The sequence below is a fragment of the Psammomys obesus genome, unplaced genomic scaffold (assembly GCF_907164565.1).
Source record: "Psammomys obesus unplaced genomic scaffold, mPsaObe1.curated_primary_1811, whole genome shotgun sequence".
NCBI lineage: Eukaryota > Metazoa > Chordata > Mammalia > Rodentia > Muridae > Psammomys > Psammomys obesus.
In genome coordinates, this window is record NW_026594184.1 from 5,203,066 (window position 1) to 5,216,944 (window position 13,879).

At 40.5% G+C, this 13,879-nt stretch overlaps 1 protein-coding gene across 5 annotated transcripts in view; it reads right to left on the reverse strand.

Annotated features, from left to right (window-relative positions):
• Positions 1 to 13,236, reverse strand: part of Pabir2 (PABIR family member 2) — a 26,409-nt gene extending 13,173 nt beyond the window's left edge. For 2 of the 5 annotated variants that reach the window (XM_055618075.1, XM_055618077.1), the window contains exons 1-7: positions 12,253 to 13,235; positions 9,593 to 9,671; positions 4,294 to 4,337; positions 4,159 to 4,213; positions 3,814 to 3,915; positions 3,455 to 3,540; positions 2,448 to 2,512 (exon numbers count right to left, since the gene is read on the reverse strand). In XM_055618075.1, coding sequence (XP_055474050.1) covers positions 2,448 to 2,512; positions 3,455 to 3,540; positions 3,814 to 3,915; positions 4,159 to 4,213; positions 4,294 to 4,337; positions 9,593 to 9,671; positions 12,253 to 12,350 — 529 coding nt within the window. In that variant the 5' untranslated portion in view covers positions 12,351 to 13,235. Of the gene's footprint in view, positions 1 to 2,447; positions 2,513 to 3,454; positions 3,541 to 3,813; positions 3,916 to 4,158; positions 4,214 to 4,293; positions 4,338 to 9,592; positions 9,672 to 12,252 lie in introns of all 5 variants that reach the window. The other 3 variants (XM_055618076.1, XM_055618074.1, XM_055618073.1) reach the window with 3 other exon arrangements.
• Between the last annotated feature and the right edge of the window lie 643 nt (positions 13,237 to 13,879).

The following is a 13,879-nucleotide window of genomic DNA, read 5'->3' on the forward strand; positions in this document are numbered from 1 at the left end:
TGTGTGTGTGTGTGTGTGTGTGTGTGTGTGTGTGTGTGTGTGTGTGTATGGCGTATGTGCAAGTGCAGGATGAAAGATATGGACCTAGTTTCATTCTTCTGCATGTGGCCATCCAATTTTCCCAGTATCACTTGCTAAAGACGCTGTTATTTTTTGACACCTTTACAACATTAGGTAGGTGGGTGCTGGAGAGATGCTCTGTGGTTAAGAGCATTTGCAGCACTAGCAAAGGACCCAGTTCAGTTTCTCAGCACCCCACGTAACTCACAGGCATTCACTCAAACCCCAGTCCCAGGGGATCCTACAATTTCTTCTGCTCTCCACAGGCACTGTATGCTTGTGAGGCACATATATACAGGCAAAACACTCATACACACAAAATAAAAATAAATCTTTAAAAAATATGTATAAGTAACTATGTAGGCCTATAAAGTGTATAGATCCCAGGTTAAATTTTTATATATGTGCATTTATGTGGATGTGAGTATGGTTGTGAGTATAGAACTTAAAACTAGAAAAAGGTATAAGAAGGGAAAAAGATGTCTTAAGTAGAGAGAAAAAGGAGGTTAAAAACTATAAATAATTGAAAGAGGGCAAAAGGAGAACGGGATGAGGTAGGATAGTAGAGGAGGATCAACATAAACTAAGCATGTAAAAATGCCATAAACACATTACTTTCGATGCTGATCAAAAAAAAAAAAAAGAAAAAAAAACTATAGACAGGTGATAGAGCATACTTATAATCACAACACTTGGGTGGTAGAAGCAAAATGACCAAGAGTTCAAGGCTAGTCTTCGCTAGGTAGTGAGTTTTTTGCCAGCCTCTGTGACATAAGACTCTGTATCAAAAACAAAAAAAAAAAACACTAATAATAAAAAGCAAAATAAAATGGCACCTGCCACTTCTAATCATACAGTCAAATTGCCAGTAATAATGACTAAATCCAGTATCAAATATCCTGGCCATGTTTAAAGAAACACATGCTATCAAGGGCCTTACATAAACATCTAAAACTGCTGCTGAGTGAAAAAAAACTTTAGTGCATTGTGCTTCAAAATAAGCTACTGAGAGAGCACCAACACACATCAAAAACATTACAGACTTGACCATTTGACAACTTTACTTTGCTGAGGCATAATTTGCTGATGGGAAAGTGAATGCCATCTGAGCAAACTCCATTTTTACAGATCTGTATTCTATGCCAGCATAGATTTCTGCACATAAGTCAAGTTGTGCATCTCTTTTTTGTGAGAGGAATTAGTTTTTAAATTTTTTTAAAATTTATTACAATTTGTTCACTTTGTATCCCAGCTGTAGGCCCATCCCTCGTTCCCTCCCAATACTGCCCTCCCTCCCTCCCTCTTCTCCTCCCATGTCCTTCCCTTCCCTCTTCCCAGTCCACTGATAGGGGAGGTCCTCCTCCCTTCCTTCTGATCCTAGTCTATCAGGTCTCAACAGGACTGGATGCATTGTCTTCCTCTGTGCCCTGGTAAGGCCGCTTCCCCCTCAGGGGGAGGTGATCAAAGAGCCAGCCACTGAGTTTATGTCAGAGATAGTCCCTGTTCCCATTATTAGGGAACCCACTCGGAAACTGAACTGCCATGGGCTACATCAGTGGTTCTAGGTTATCTCCATGCATGGTCCTTGGTTGGAGTATCAGTCTCAGAAAAGACCCCTGTGCCCAAATTTTTTTGGTTCTGTTGCTCTCCTTGTGGAGCTCCTGTTCCATCCAGGTCTTTCTATTTCCCCATAATTTCATAAGATTCCCTGCACTCTGCCCAAAGTTGGGCTATGAGTCTCAGCATCTGCTTTATGACCCTGCTGGGTAGAGTCTTTCAGAGGCCCTCTGTGGTAGGCTCCTGTCTTGTTCCCTGTTTTCTCCCTCTTCCAATGTCTATCCCATTTGCCTTTCTGAGAGAGGATTGAACATCTTACCCAGGGTTCTCCTTCTTGATTAGCTTCTTTAGGTGTACAGATTTTAGTCTGATTATTCTATATTATATGTCTAATATGGGAATTAATTTTTAATATATTGATAATATGAGTACAATATGGTTCATACATGAATTATAAAAATATACACAAAATAAAATAGTTAATGTATGTAACTTAGAATTCATTAGAGCATGCTGAAAATATCAAACATTTCTTGAGAAAAAAAAAAGAATTCTGTGAATTTACGTTAGACAAGAACGCTAGCTTCTAATTCAAGCTTAGCTAAATTCAATACCAGAAGTGTGATGAGTCCTTTCCCCCGTATTACTTAAAATGAATGTATACATACTTAGTAAGGTGTACAATGTCATAACCTCACATATATACAGACACATCTATTACTACATCCACTTAACCTTTTTCATGGTGTGTGATAAGAACATCTAAAATCTATAATTGTGGCTGGTTTAGAGTAGGTAACACAATGCTGTCAATCATAGATGCCACATACCTTTTCTCTTAAGAGGACCAAGAACACTGGGCCTAATGCACTTGACTGGACTGTGACTCCTCCTGCTTTGACAAATAAACAAACACGATGATATGAAGTGCTTCCAAGATGAAAAAGACTAACAAACAGCATTACATCCCACCAAGTAAGTAACATGGATAGTTATATAGACAGAAACACAAAGTACTTGTATTGTAGGGTGATTTGAGTCAGCATATGGTGATATAAACAAAACATGGCATTTTCAGCCATTTAACAATATTCTATAAGACAGAATACCCACAATTACTCAAGGAAAACAGTCTTATTTTAAAGTTATTTGCATTTTGATCTATAATCTTTTATCTTTAAAATAGTGTTAGTATATGCAAGTGTTTAGGTGCTGGGGATGTAGCTTAGTGGTGGAGTGTTTGCCTAGGATTCACAAGGCTCTTGGTTCAAGCCTCAGTTTCACAATCAATCCATCAATCAGCATTAAGTCTCAAACACAGAATTCTGTAAAATGTTAATGCCTCAACATAAGTGGTAAGCATATGGTTGTTCATTATGAAGTCCTAGCAAGTTTGATGTATGCCTAAAAAATTCCATAATAAAATTAATTTGAGGAAAAAAGTAATGAGTGATACTCTAGCCACATTTAGCTCTGTGTGTGTATGTGTGGTGTGCATGTGTGTGTTATGCATGCATATGCATGTGCATGTGCAAGTTCATGTGCTTGTGTGGGAAAGCTCTTGCAGGCCAGAGAAGGATGGTCTGTCCCTCCCCAGCTTATTCTTGTGAGATAAGGTCTCTCATTAAATCTGCAGCTAGGCTAAGCAGCTAGTATGCCTGAGCTATCCTCCTAGACCCACCTCCCCAGGTGCTGGGGCTATAGAGGCAAGTGGCCACAGTGAGCTTTTCATGTGGGCTCTGGGATCTAATTTCAGATCCTCATGCTTATAGAGCAAGTAGTATTACCCACTGAATCATCTTTGCATTCCCCACATTTAACATTCAAATTAACTTACCTTGAAAATTGTCTTGGATCCGAAACAGGACTTGATGGCATACCACTGCTACCCACAAACATTTGCAAGGAGGGCGAAAAGCACGGCTAGAGAAAGCACATGTACTATTAAAACAGTTACAGCAGTCCAGTTTTTCAAAGGTTTTCTTTCGTTCTATTATTTTTCAAAAGGTTCTTTTGAAATATGACAGCAACAGTATAGCTATGCAAGTGCTTCATACATATGACATTTTCCCAATTTACTATCATAGGTTTTCATTTCTTCTTCAAGTCTATGGAGACTTGGAAAGTGAATTGGATTGTGTTTATATAAACAGCTTGCTGAGAAAAAGGACAGTTAATATCTTATTGACATCATACCTTTCCAAATCCTCTGGTTGGGGAAGGCGCTGGAGAAACTGGAGTGAAGTCAATTCTCTTTGGAGAATATAATTTCTCTGGCTTGTCAAAATCACTATCACTCTGTAAATATAAAGTGTTATCCTCATTCAGCATATCACAGCTCTTATTCGCTACTACAATAACATCCCCACACTCTGAAGAGTACATATGGATACATTCAAACATTTTGCTGATAGAGCAGAGATCTAAGAATCAGTCTAGAAGGAAGAAGGATATTGGTCTATGAAAGAATCAACCAAGTCAGCTGAACAAAACAAAGATGTCTGGAAAGTTACAGAACAAGCCCACATCAGAATACTTTACCAGGCTCAAGCTTTCATCCCATGACTGGCTTATCTGCATCCCTGCTTGTGCTTCCCTAAAGAAAAGAGAAAGAATCACCAGGGCTTACAAACAAGGCACATGAGGGGCTAGGCCCTGCCCTTGCTAACCACTAACCTTTCATTTGAAGTTTCTCTGTTCATCATATCCAGGCCTTCTTCCTATAAGGATAAGCATAGGTGCTAAATCATAATTTTCCACCATGTGTCTATTTCATATCAAACTGGAATAATCCCAGGTGATCAGAACTCTCATCCTCAGATTGTCAGCCATGCCAGGATTTTAAAGTACACTCAGAAGTGCAGTGTTTGCAGCTAACTGGAGATGCACCCTCCAGTTATATAAATATAAATATATAAGATTTTAGTCTTAACTTTCTGACCTGGGCTAGTAAGACAAAATGACCCTTTACATTTGGCATGCTCTGCTACTAGGAATAGGATTAGGTGAAGGTGGCAGCAACTAGGAAGAAAACATTTACTATTTCATGCATCACAAAGCATCAGTCACTGTCAGTGTTAGTGTGCAACCTTTTCCTACAGAATTCTTCATATTCTTAGAAACTTAGCTCTGCAACCCCCTAAACATTAATACACTAGAGGCAATGCATGCATTTTCTTTAGAAAGCACACCAGGTGTCCAACCTCGAGGCACCATCTGCTGCTAGACCAGCATTGACTTTAGCACTTTTCCCAAATGAATGGAAAGCTGTGCAAACTTAAGGGGAAAAGGACTGGGCCTTAGAAGTATTCATTATCCCACTAATCTGAAATAAGGAGCAATGTGAAATAGGAAAGAAAGACGCCAGTGCGATCAATTTTTATTACTGATGCACTAATGAGTAAAGATAGGCCCAAAACCCAACACCACATTTTGTATATGATTAATGTTCTCGGAAGTACTTTAAAATGGCAACAAGGACATTTTGCTTCCATCTCTAAGGTTTGATTTCTAATCATCTCTAAGGTTTGATTTCTAATACCACCACCACAAACCATAATAGTTAAAGGAAGATCAGCATTAGGGGGAGAGTGTTTGCTTCACATACACAGTGCCCTAGGATCAATGAAAGAAGGCAAGGTTAAACTTCAAAAGAATTGCTGATTTCCCTTACTTCATTTTTCTTCTTCTCTTTCAGACATGATTTCATGTAGCCCAGGCTGGCTTTGAGCACGTTGTTTAGCTGAGGATGACCTTGCATTTCTGATCCTCCAGTCTCTACCTTTCGAATATCTGATGTATGGAGTACTGGGGATGAACCTAGGGCTTCATACATGCCTGGCAAGGCCTCTATCAATGGTCTCAAGTCCTCATTTTTTTTTTAACATCACAAAACTGAAATGATTTGGAGGCTAAATTATGTTCCTTCAAAATAATCACAATCCTGTCACAGAATGTAAGATATAATTTCAAACCACTGGATCTTACAAGATTGTTACAGTTGTAATGTAAATAATTACTATTTTCTCCTAAGAAATACAAATGAACTTGTTAGAGTATAAAATCAAACAGGACAATTATTCTGCTTAAGACGCCGTATGCTATTACCACTTAGAAAGAAACAATTATAATGTAGTGAGCTGTATAACAATGGGCTTTTTAGGCGAAAGCTAATTCAAGTAAAATTATCCACTAAGACATGATTTTACCTTAAAAGACACGCACGCTCCCATTAACCACCTTTTCAGTAAAATCTTTTACAAAGTCCTTTTCTTTGCATTATGGAAACAATACATGCTTACTACCGAACTTTTAATGAGTTCATTGAAAAATTATAAACTACCAGGTAAGGAAATAAGTCAGGGTTGCTCTAACAGGCTGATGACAAGCTAGGTGTGAATGCATACACATATGTGTCAGTTAGAAAACTAAAGAATGCCAAAAGGTAGTGAAATTATCAACGAAGCCAAAGTGAGGAGGCAGTCAGAAATTTAAATGCAATACTGATAAAATATACAACTTCTCAGTCTTAGACAAGGCTACAAAGTGGCTCAGAAACAGTAAGAGATAGGAACAGAACTATGTCTAGAACCAGAAACAAGAATAATTTATCAGCTGAAAAAAGAATTTTCCCAGAGCTTTAGGGAGATGATGGATAATAGTGTTAAGGAAAGCAAAGAGCTCAAGTGGGATAAGAAACGAGGCCCCTGACACTGACAATTAAGTGGGCATTAGTGACATTTTCAAGGACAGCCTTTAATGGAGTTGTGGTAGAAGCAGCAAGATTGCCAGCTAGCTAGAAATTAAGAGAGAAAGAGCTAGAGGCTAGATTATTCTTTGAAAAAGATCAGGGAAGGGAAAGAAAGAACAAACCTACATGAAAAAGTGTCATTGTCCCTTACAATGTGTGTAAAAAGAAAGTGGGAGCCAAAGACTTAGAGAGGAAGACGTTGAAGAGACTGACTGAGACTCCTAGTTTAAGATAGGAGACAATAGCTATACAAAGTGACAGGGGCATCAGAAAAATGGATTAATCACCAGGGAGAAGTGCCATATGTGAAGAAGACAAAGGCGTTTTAAGGAGAAAAAAAAATGGTATCATAAAAGACAGGTGTCAAGCCTGGAGAGCTGGCTCAGCAGTGAAGAGCTACTGCTCTTATAGAGAGCCTGGGTTCAATTCCCAGAACTCACATGGCAGCTCACAACTGCCTGTAACTCCAATTCCAAGGGATCTGACAGTGTCTTCTGGGCCCTGTGAGCTCCTGAATGCACACGGTACAAATATATTCATGCATACTCAAACACACATTAAAAATATTTAACTAGGCAAGGTGGTGTATGCCTGTAATTCCAGCACTCAGAGAGACAGAGGTAGGTGGATGGATCACTGTGATTTTGAGGCCAGCCTGGTCTACAAAGTGAGTCCAGGAAAGCCAAGACTACACAGAGAAACCTTGTCTCAAAAAATAAATAATAATAATTTTAAAAATTAATAAATAGGTATCTTCTTTATCAGTGAAAAAAGAAGTATCTTTGGCTGCAAGTGAACAGTGGTAAACAGGAAGCTGGCAGAGACTAAACAACAACAACAAAAGATTTAGACTGTATCTTTTGAGAACAACATGGAATCAGTGGTGCCTTAGCCCCTGGAAAGAATTAATCTTCCCTTTCAAACTACCTATCTTTTTAACTTCTCTCCATGTACTCAAGGGAACACCACTCTCCTGGTCATAATGAAACTCAATTTCAGTCAGTTGGAGTCCTTCTTCCAGAATTGTTATTTTAAAAAGTTGGAATAGTGTAAGGCTGCTTAAGCAGAATAATTGTTTTGTTTGGTTTTATATCATTACACATTCATTTGTATTTCTTAGAGAAAACAGTAATTATTTACATTACGACTGTTACAATCCTGTAAAATCCATTGGTTTGAATCATATCTTACACTTTGTGACAGGACTATGATTATTTTGAAGGAATGTAATTTGGCCTCCAAATCAACTGCTAGCAAGTATTAGCAGACCTTTAATCCAAAACTACCCCTTCTGATTTGCTGCCTCTAACACAACACTGAGTTTCAAGCTTAATATAATTGTGTATAAATTTTAGATGATTCACATATATCTAATCAGTTGGCAAATTACGGACATCCTAACTTTGCTTGTCTTTTTACCATCTCATCCTTTCCATTTCATCTGCCAATATTTTACTCTTTGCTTGTTACTATGGGACACAGATGATCACATTAAGATTTCCACAGGATGCTGTAATGTTAGTAGAGAGTGTCATTAATATCATGACAGTGTGGGAACGTGTACAAAGGAGATATTAGGATTAAAGTAGGTTTCGATGAAGCGAAAAAAGCTAGAAAGGAGGATGGGGTTGATGGGTAGCATAAGGATCAGGGAATTTCCATGGCCCTTTAGAAAATGAGGCAGCCAGAGCAAAGGATGGCAAGGAATGACAGATGAGCCTAGACCAGAGTGGATAAGAATCTTCACCTCTTATAAAAGAGCTAAGTGAAGTGTAGAGAGGCAAATTCGCTTTTCCTGTCTTTACTATGCTGCTCTTATCAGGAGCACAGCTGTAAAACACGTAAGAACATTTTTCATATACCCAACAAAAATAAATAGTTGTATTTTCAAGTATCGTCAGGGAAGTAGGTGAAGCGAATCAAACCTCCAGATAGCTAACATCCCCTCTTTGAGTATTTTTAGCCAGTTCAATGGAAATCTTTCTAAAATGTGCTCTAGTATCCCCTTTCTCAGACAGATTATACCAAACAGAATGGCACTGGAAGATCTCTATTCTAGTGCCAGCTCTGCCACTTACTACTCTGTGATCCTAAGCAAGTCACTTATGTCATCTGAGTCGCTTGCCGCTGCTTCTAATTGGGGAAAAAAAAATACCCTTTGCCTTGTCTCTTTTCTGCTTCATGGAGACTGCTACATGAACTAAATGAGTGAAAGTACTTTGTAACATGTAAAATACCATCAAAGTGTGGATGTTAGTGGAAATTAAGAAAAGGTTAATGACCAGGGTTTCTTAAGAACATTACCGTATGCTTCTATACTAGTGACACTCTCGGGACTAGCAACAGGCTCTTAGCCTTTGTGCCAAACCACAAACTTATTGGGAAGGGAAAAAAAACTGTCTACTTTTCTGCTTCTTCCTCTCCTCTCTTGCTAGCAAGTATTAGCAGACCTTTAACCCAAACGTACCCCTTCTGATTTGCTGCCTCTAACACACCCACTGAGTTGGAAGCTTATTATAATTGTGTATAAAATTTAGATGATTCAGAGGTCAGAGAGGCTGTCCTATAAATAAATGGATGAACCTTTGTGCACAGACTATGGAAATCTAGTTCAGCCATTTAGAGGTCTGTGTGCTTACATCTCAGATGTCTAAAGCTGCCGGGTGAGTGAGCTCTGCATGTGAAGTGCTACTATATAAAAACCTCTTCATAATTTTCCCCAGTGCAGCTATCTAATCTGGTGATTCCCAACAGCTCTGGCTACAGAGAAAAATACACACTCATCCACTCTTCTGGGAATATAAACACATATTTTACAGGGGTCTTTATTTCAGACAGCCAGTATTATCTGACAGATGAATACTGTAAACACTCTGCTACGATTTGATTTTTTTTTACATCCTAGGGGAAATAAAGACCACTGTTCTCGGCTATATTTGGAGGTTATTTCTGATTTACCTCACAACTGTGACGCAAGTAGAAATAAATAACAATGAATTTTTTTAAACAAATACAGTCCTACAGCAGTGAAAGCAATTTTAAGCCCCTTCACCCCCCATCTCTCCTAAATGCTGAATGGCACTGGCAAAACTAGTAAGCAAGATGGGTAAACAAAATCTATTTCAAAAAACAATTGTACACAGCACATAATTTCCCAGAAAGAGCTAACTTTGAAAGGATTATTCTCCAATCTAAATCACTCCAAACACTTACTTTGATACTTACCAAGCTATGATGGCTCATAATTGTTGTACTGTTCCTCCGAGTTCTAAGTGGATATGGCTCAAAAACCTGTGAAAGGTCACTGAAAAGTAAAAAAAAAAAAAAAAAAAAAAAAAAAATTAAATTAAATAGAAAGGATTAGCATCTTCTAAAGGAAGCTATCTTTCAACTGAACTCAACACCCTCCAATTTGTAGCTAACAATGGAATCTTCAATGGCTCCTCATTTCCTACTGACAAGGAAGTCCTTACTGTCCTCTTGGCAGGGCCAGGCTGATGTTCAGCAGATTCTGCTTTTGTTAGATACTTATCTCCTCAGTGGTTGGGGGACAGCTCTGAGAGGTATTGGGCGGAGCTCCAGACTGGTTCATTCCAGCTGCTTCAGGTCAGAAGTGCACCCCCAAACCAGTTCCTATTAGATGTGAGCAGCTCATCTCTTTACCCCAGAGAAACATGACAGTTATTTACTGCTCTGCCTGTGCTACCACCCAAGAATTGGGGAGGCCTGTTCTTAAGACTGAAGTCTAACCAACATGGGAAATACTCTCCTGCCTCTGAATCCCCATGTCCAAGTGAATAGATATATCTGAAGAGGTTTGCATTTTTTTTTCTTTCTTTTCATGTTTCCCCTTTGACCTCACATGCCCTACCTTTCCTTCCATACCTACCCCAAAGCCTTGCCTCCATGAAGGCATAGCACAAACCTCTCCTCATTCTGCAAATGTAATGCAACAATTTCTTAAAGACATGATTTTGCTATGTTGTCCAGGCTGGTTTTGAACTCCTGGGCTCAAGCATACACTACCACAGTTGGGTCAATATTCTTTTTATTATAGTTTGTAAGATTAGATATGGAATCAAGAACCTTGTATATCCTCATCAAAACCATACCAATATGGTACATATGTTTGTATGTTCCAGTGGATGAAGCCATGGCCTTACACATGCTATGCAGACAACCACTACCAAACAGCTGAGCTCATCTTCTATTAAAAAAAAAAAAAAAGGCTCCCCAGCATCACAACAAAAGTAGAAAGAGGGAAAAAGGAAATAGAAAAGAGTAATGCATATTAAATCTCCAGAGAGAGGTGCTTTATTCATCTTATCCCTAAAATGACAAGCAGTCTGTTCTGACCATGATAAGAATTTAAGGAAGCTGGACATGGTGGCACACTCCTTTAATCCCACTCAGGGGGCAGAGGCAGGCAGATCTCCGTATGTTTGAGGCCAGCCTGGTCTACAATTCCAGTCCAAGATAGCCAAGGCTATAAAGAAAAACTCTCTCTCTGAAAAACCAAGAAAAAGAAAGAACTCAAGGATTTTCAAAACTGGACTCTAAGAGACCAGTGACAATACCTATTTCAGCTATCCTCATTTTGAAAAGAGAAAACAGACACGAAAAGGTTAAATAACTCACTGGTGAGCACAGCTAGGTGGTGACAACTGAGACCAGGTTTGGTCTCTTCTCTCCTTTTCTGTCAAATCATGCTGTCTTTCAAGTAATTACTTATATTGTGGTTCACAAACATGTTGGTTTTTTTTTTCCTTTAATTGTCTAAATGCAGGTCAGTGGGACAGCCCAAGGCCTTACAATTGCTTGCTTACCAGACTTTCACAAGGCAAGAAGAGAGAAGGTGGGGTGTCAATTAGACAAAAAGAGACAGTTTCCTCTTAAATATCCAAATATTACTTGGTGATGCCAAGGGACACATCAGAAATACAACTGTCATTTCATCATTGCCTCACTTTCAAAATTATATTTAAATCTAGAAAAAAAGTACTTGCCCCCTCTGTAAAAACAAACAGATTTTATAATCAGTTCAATCGGTGGCAAAGCATTATCAAGCCTTCAACTGTGCTCGAAAAAAATGTTTGGTGCTAATATTACTCCCATCCTCTGTTCTGTACTAATGCTTTCTCTGGAGTCTCAAAATCTACCTCAAATGAATTGTCTACTTAGAAAAGTGAAATGCAATAGTTTCATTAGGAGTGCAACCAGCCTTCACTATCACAAGCTTTTACTTTAAACTCCTTGGTGTCTTGTTCACATAAAAAGACAACATCCTGTCACTAAAATTTAAAGGAGTGATTTTTCCCCATTATTTTCTCAAACCTGTGTTTTACTGATCTAGCCACACACCTTTTTTTCTTTTTATTCACTGCAGCTTTAAAAACTGAAAACACCGAACAAATCCAAATCACTTAATAGGATATGACCACACCATGTAATCCCAAGTTATTAGATAAACTGTGATTTCTTAAAGCAAACCTCTGTTAATGCCAGGGTTCCTAAACTCAGCTTAAAAACAGCAGCTCTTAGAGACAGGTGTCAAGTTACAAGTCTAAATCAGGGGGTTCAGCTTAACTTGCCCTGATGGAAATTAGCCAGGGCAAGCAACCTGTCAGCAGAGCCAGAAGGTTTCTATATTCTCTTTTAGAACTGGACAACACGGTCCCCAGGTAGAGGAAGGGCCCCTTTCCCAACATGATGTGAGGTCAAACTTTCCCTCCATCTAGGGAACCAAGTCACTGTGAAGAAAATAAGACCCCAACCCCTCAGTTTGGAGTCCAGATGAACTCGAACTGGCACTTTCGGGAAGGAAGACTTCTTGCCCAGGGACAAACCCCTGAACCCCACACTCCGTCCTCCCCAGTCAAGCTCACCTGAGCACATGGATCAGGGGAGCACTGTTGGACCGTCTCATGGTGCCCCCATCAGATGTGTCAGCCTCAAAATCCAGCTCCATTTTCTCCTGAGCCATTCGGAGACTTGCTAGATCGCACAGTTAGCAGTGTTCAGCTCTGAGTGCTTTGCTATGGACTCACTGCAGGACTGAGCTGCTGAGGACTGGCAGCTGGGGGCGGGGGCTAATGGGCGGAGGCTTGGGCGCGAGGGCGGAGAAAAGAGGAGGATGCAGAAGAGGAAGTGTGTGTGTGTGTGTGTGTGTGTGTGTGTGTGTGTGTGTGTGTTGGGAGGGGGAGTTGGGGACGGAGGAGGATGCAGAGTTAGTGTTGGGAGGGAGACAGGATGAAAAAGATGATGGAGGAAAGACAAAGGCGGGAGAAGGAAAATGAGGCACCGGGGTTAATAAAGGATAGATGGAAATGCAGGGCATTAGATAAATGGAAGAGGACCGAAGTGGGAAAGGAAGACAAAGGTTAGCGGAAAGAGGAGCACAGGGACGGGAAAAGAGGAGGATGGAGTTTGTGGAAGAGGAAGACACAGTAGAAAAGGGAGTAAACTAGGCGGCCGCAGAACTCATGCTGTCATTTTTTTCCCGCCTAGGACCTCAAGCGCGGCTCAGCTACAGTTATTGTGGCAGCCCTTGCAGCGCTAGCAATGAGGGCTTGACAGCTGGCCAGGAGGCCTCGGGCAGTTCCATCTCCACATACTCAGAGTCTCGGTCCGGTCCGCCATGCTCCAGGACCCCCCCACCCCCCGGGGCCCCTCAGCGGAGGGATGGCGGTTTTCGCTCCCTGGTCCCCGCCTTCCTTCAGAACTCGGAAAAGGGATTGGCCCTCTACGCCACTGCGGCGCTGTTTCTTTCTCTTATTGGCTCTAATGACCTGCGGAACCCGACGGAGCTCAAACTGAATTCTATAACCTGCTGCTTCTTTTGCCTCCCACGCTTCATAAATGGGAGCCTCCACGGGTCCGGCTCTTCCGCATCTTGTAGCCCATTAGGAGCTGCGCATGCGCTTGACAGCTGCTCCAATGGTCCTGTGGGCACGGCACATGCGTAAGAGCTTTGCTCATAAACCACCCTTCAAAGGGGCGGGGCGTTTCCAGGGGGGCCCAAAATCTTCCTGCGTGGCATTGGTCCAGGAACCCTGGCGCTTTATTTCGAAAAGAGCCAATAGTTTGGAGACTGAAGCATCACTTTTTAGTAGTTTGGGCTATTATTCAAGTGAAAAGAATTTTCATATTGATTCAGTCCAAATTTTTTCTTACCTCTGTAATTCTCAGGCATTCCTTTACAAAAAATTTTATGTGCGTTTGTGTATGGGGTAGGTATGTGGATGTGTGCATTCACCTGAGTGGAGGTCAAAGAGGTCTCTGGATCTCCTGGAGCTGCAGTTGAAGCCGGTTTTAAGCTGCCCAGCGTGGGTGCTGGGATTGGAAATCGGGTCCCCGGCAACAGCAGCAAGCACCCTTAAACTCTGAGCCATCTTTTCAGCTTCCCTTACTCATTAAATTCCTCAGTTGTGTTGGTTTTCTGTCTCCCAAGGTCTGATTTCTTTACAGATTATCTGTTTTAGCTGCACTAGACAAAAATAAAAGATTCCGTTT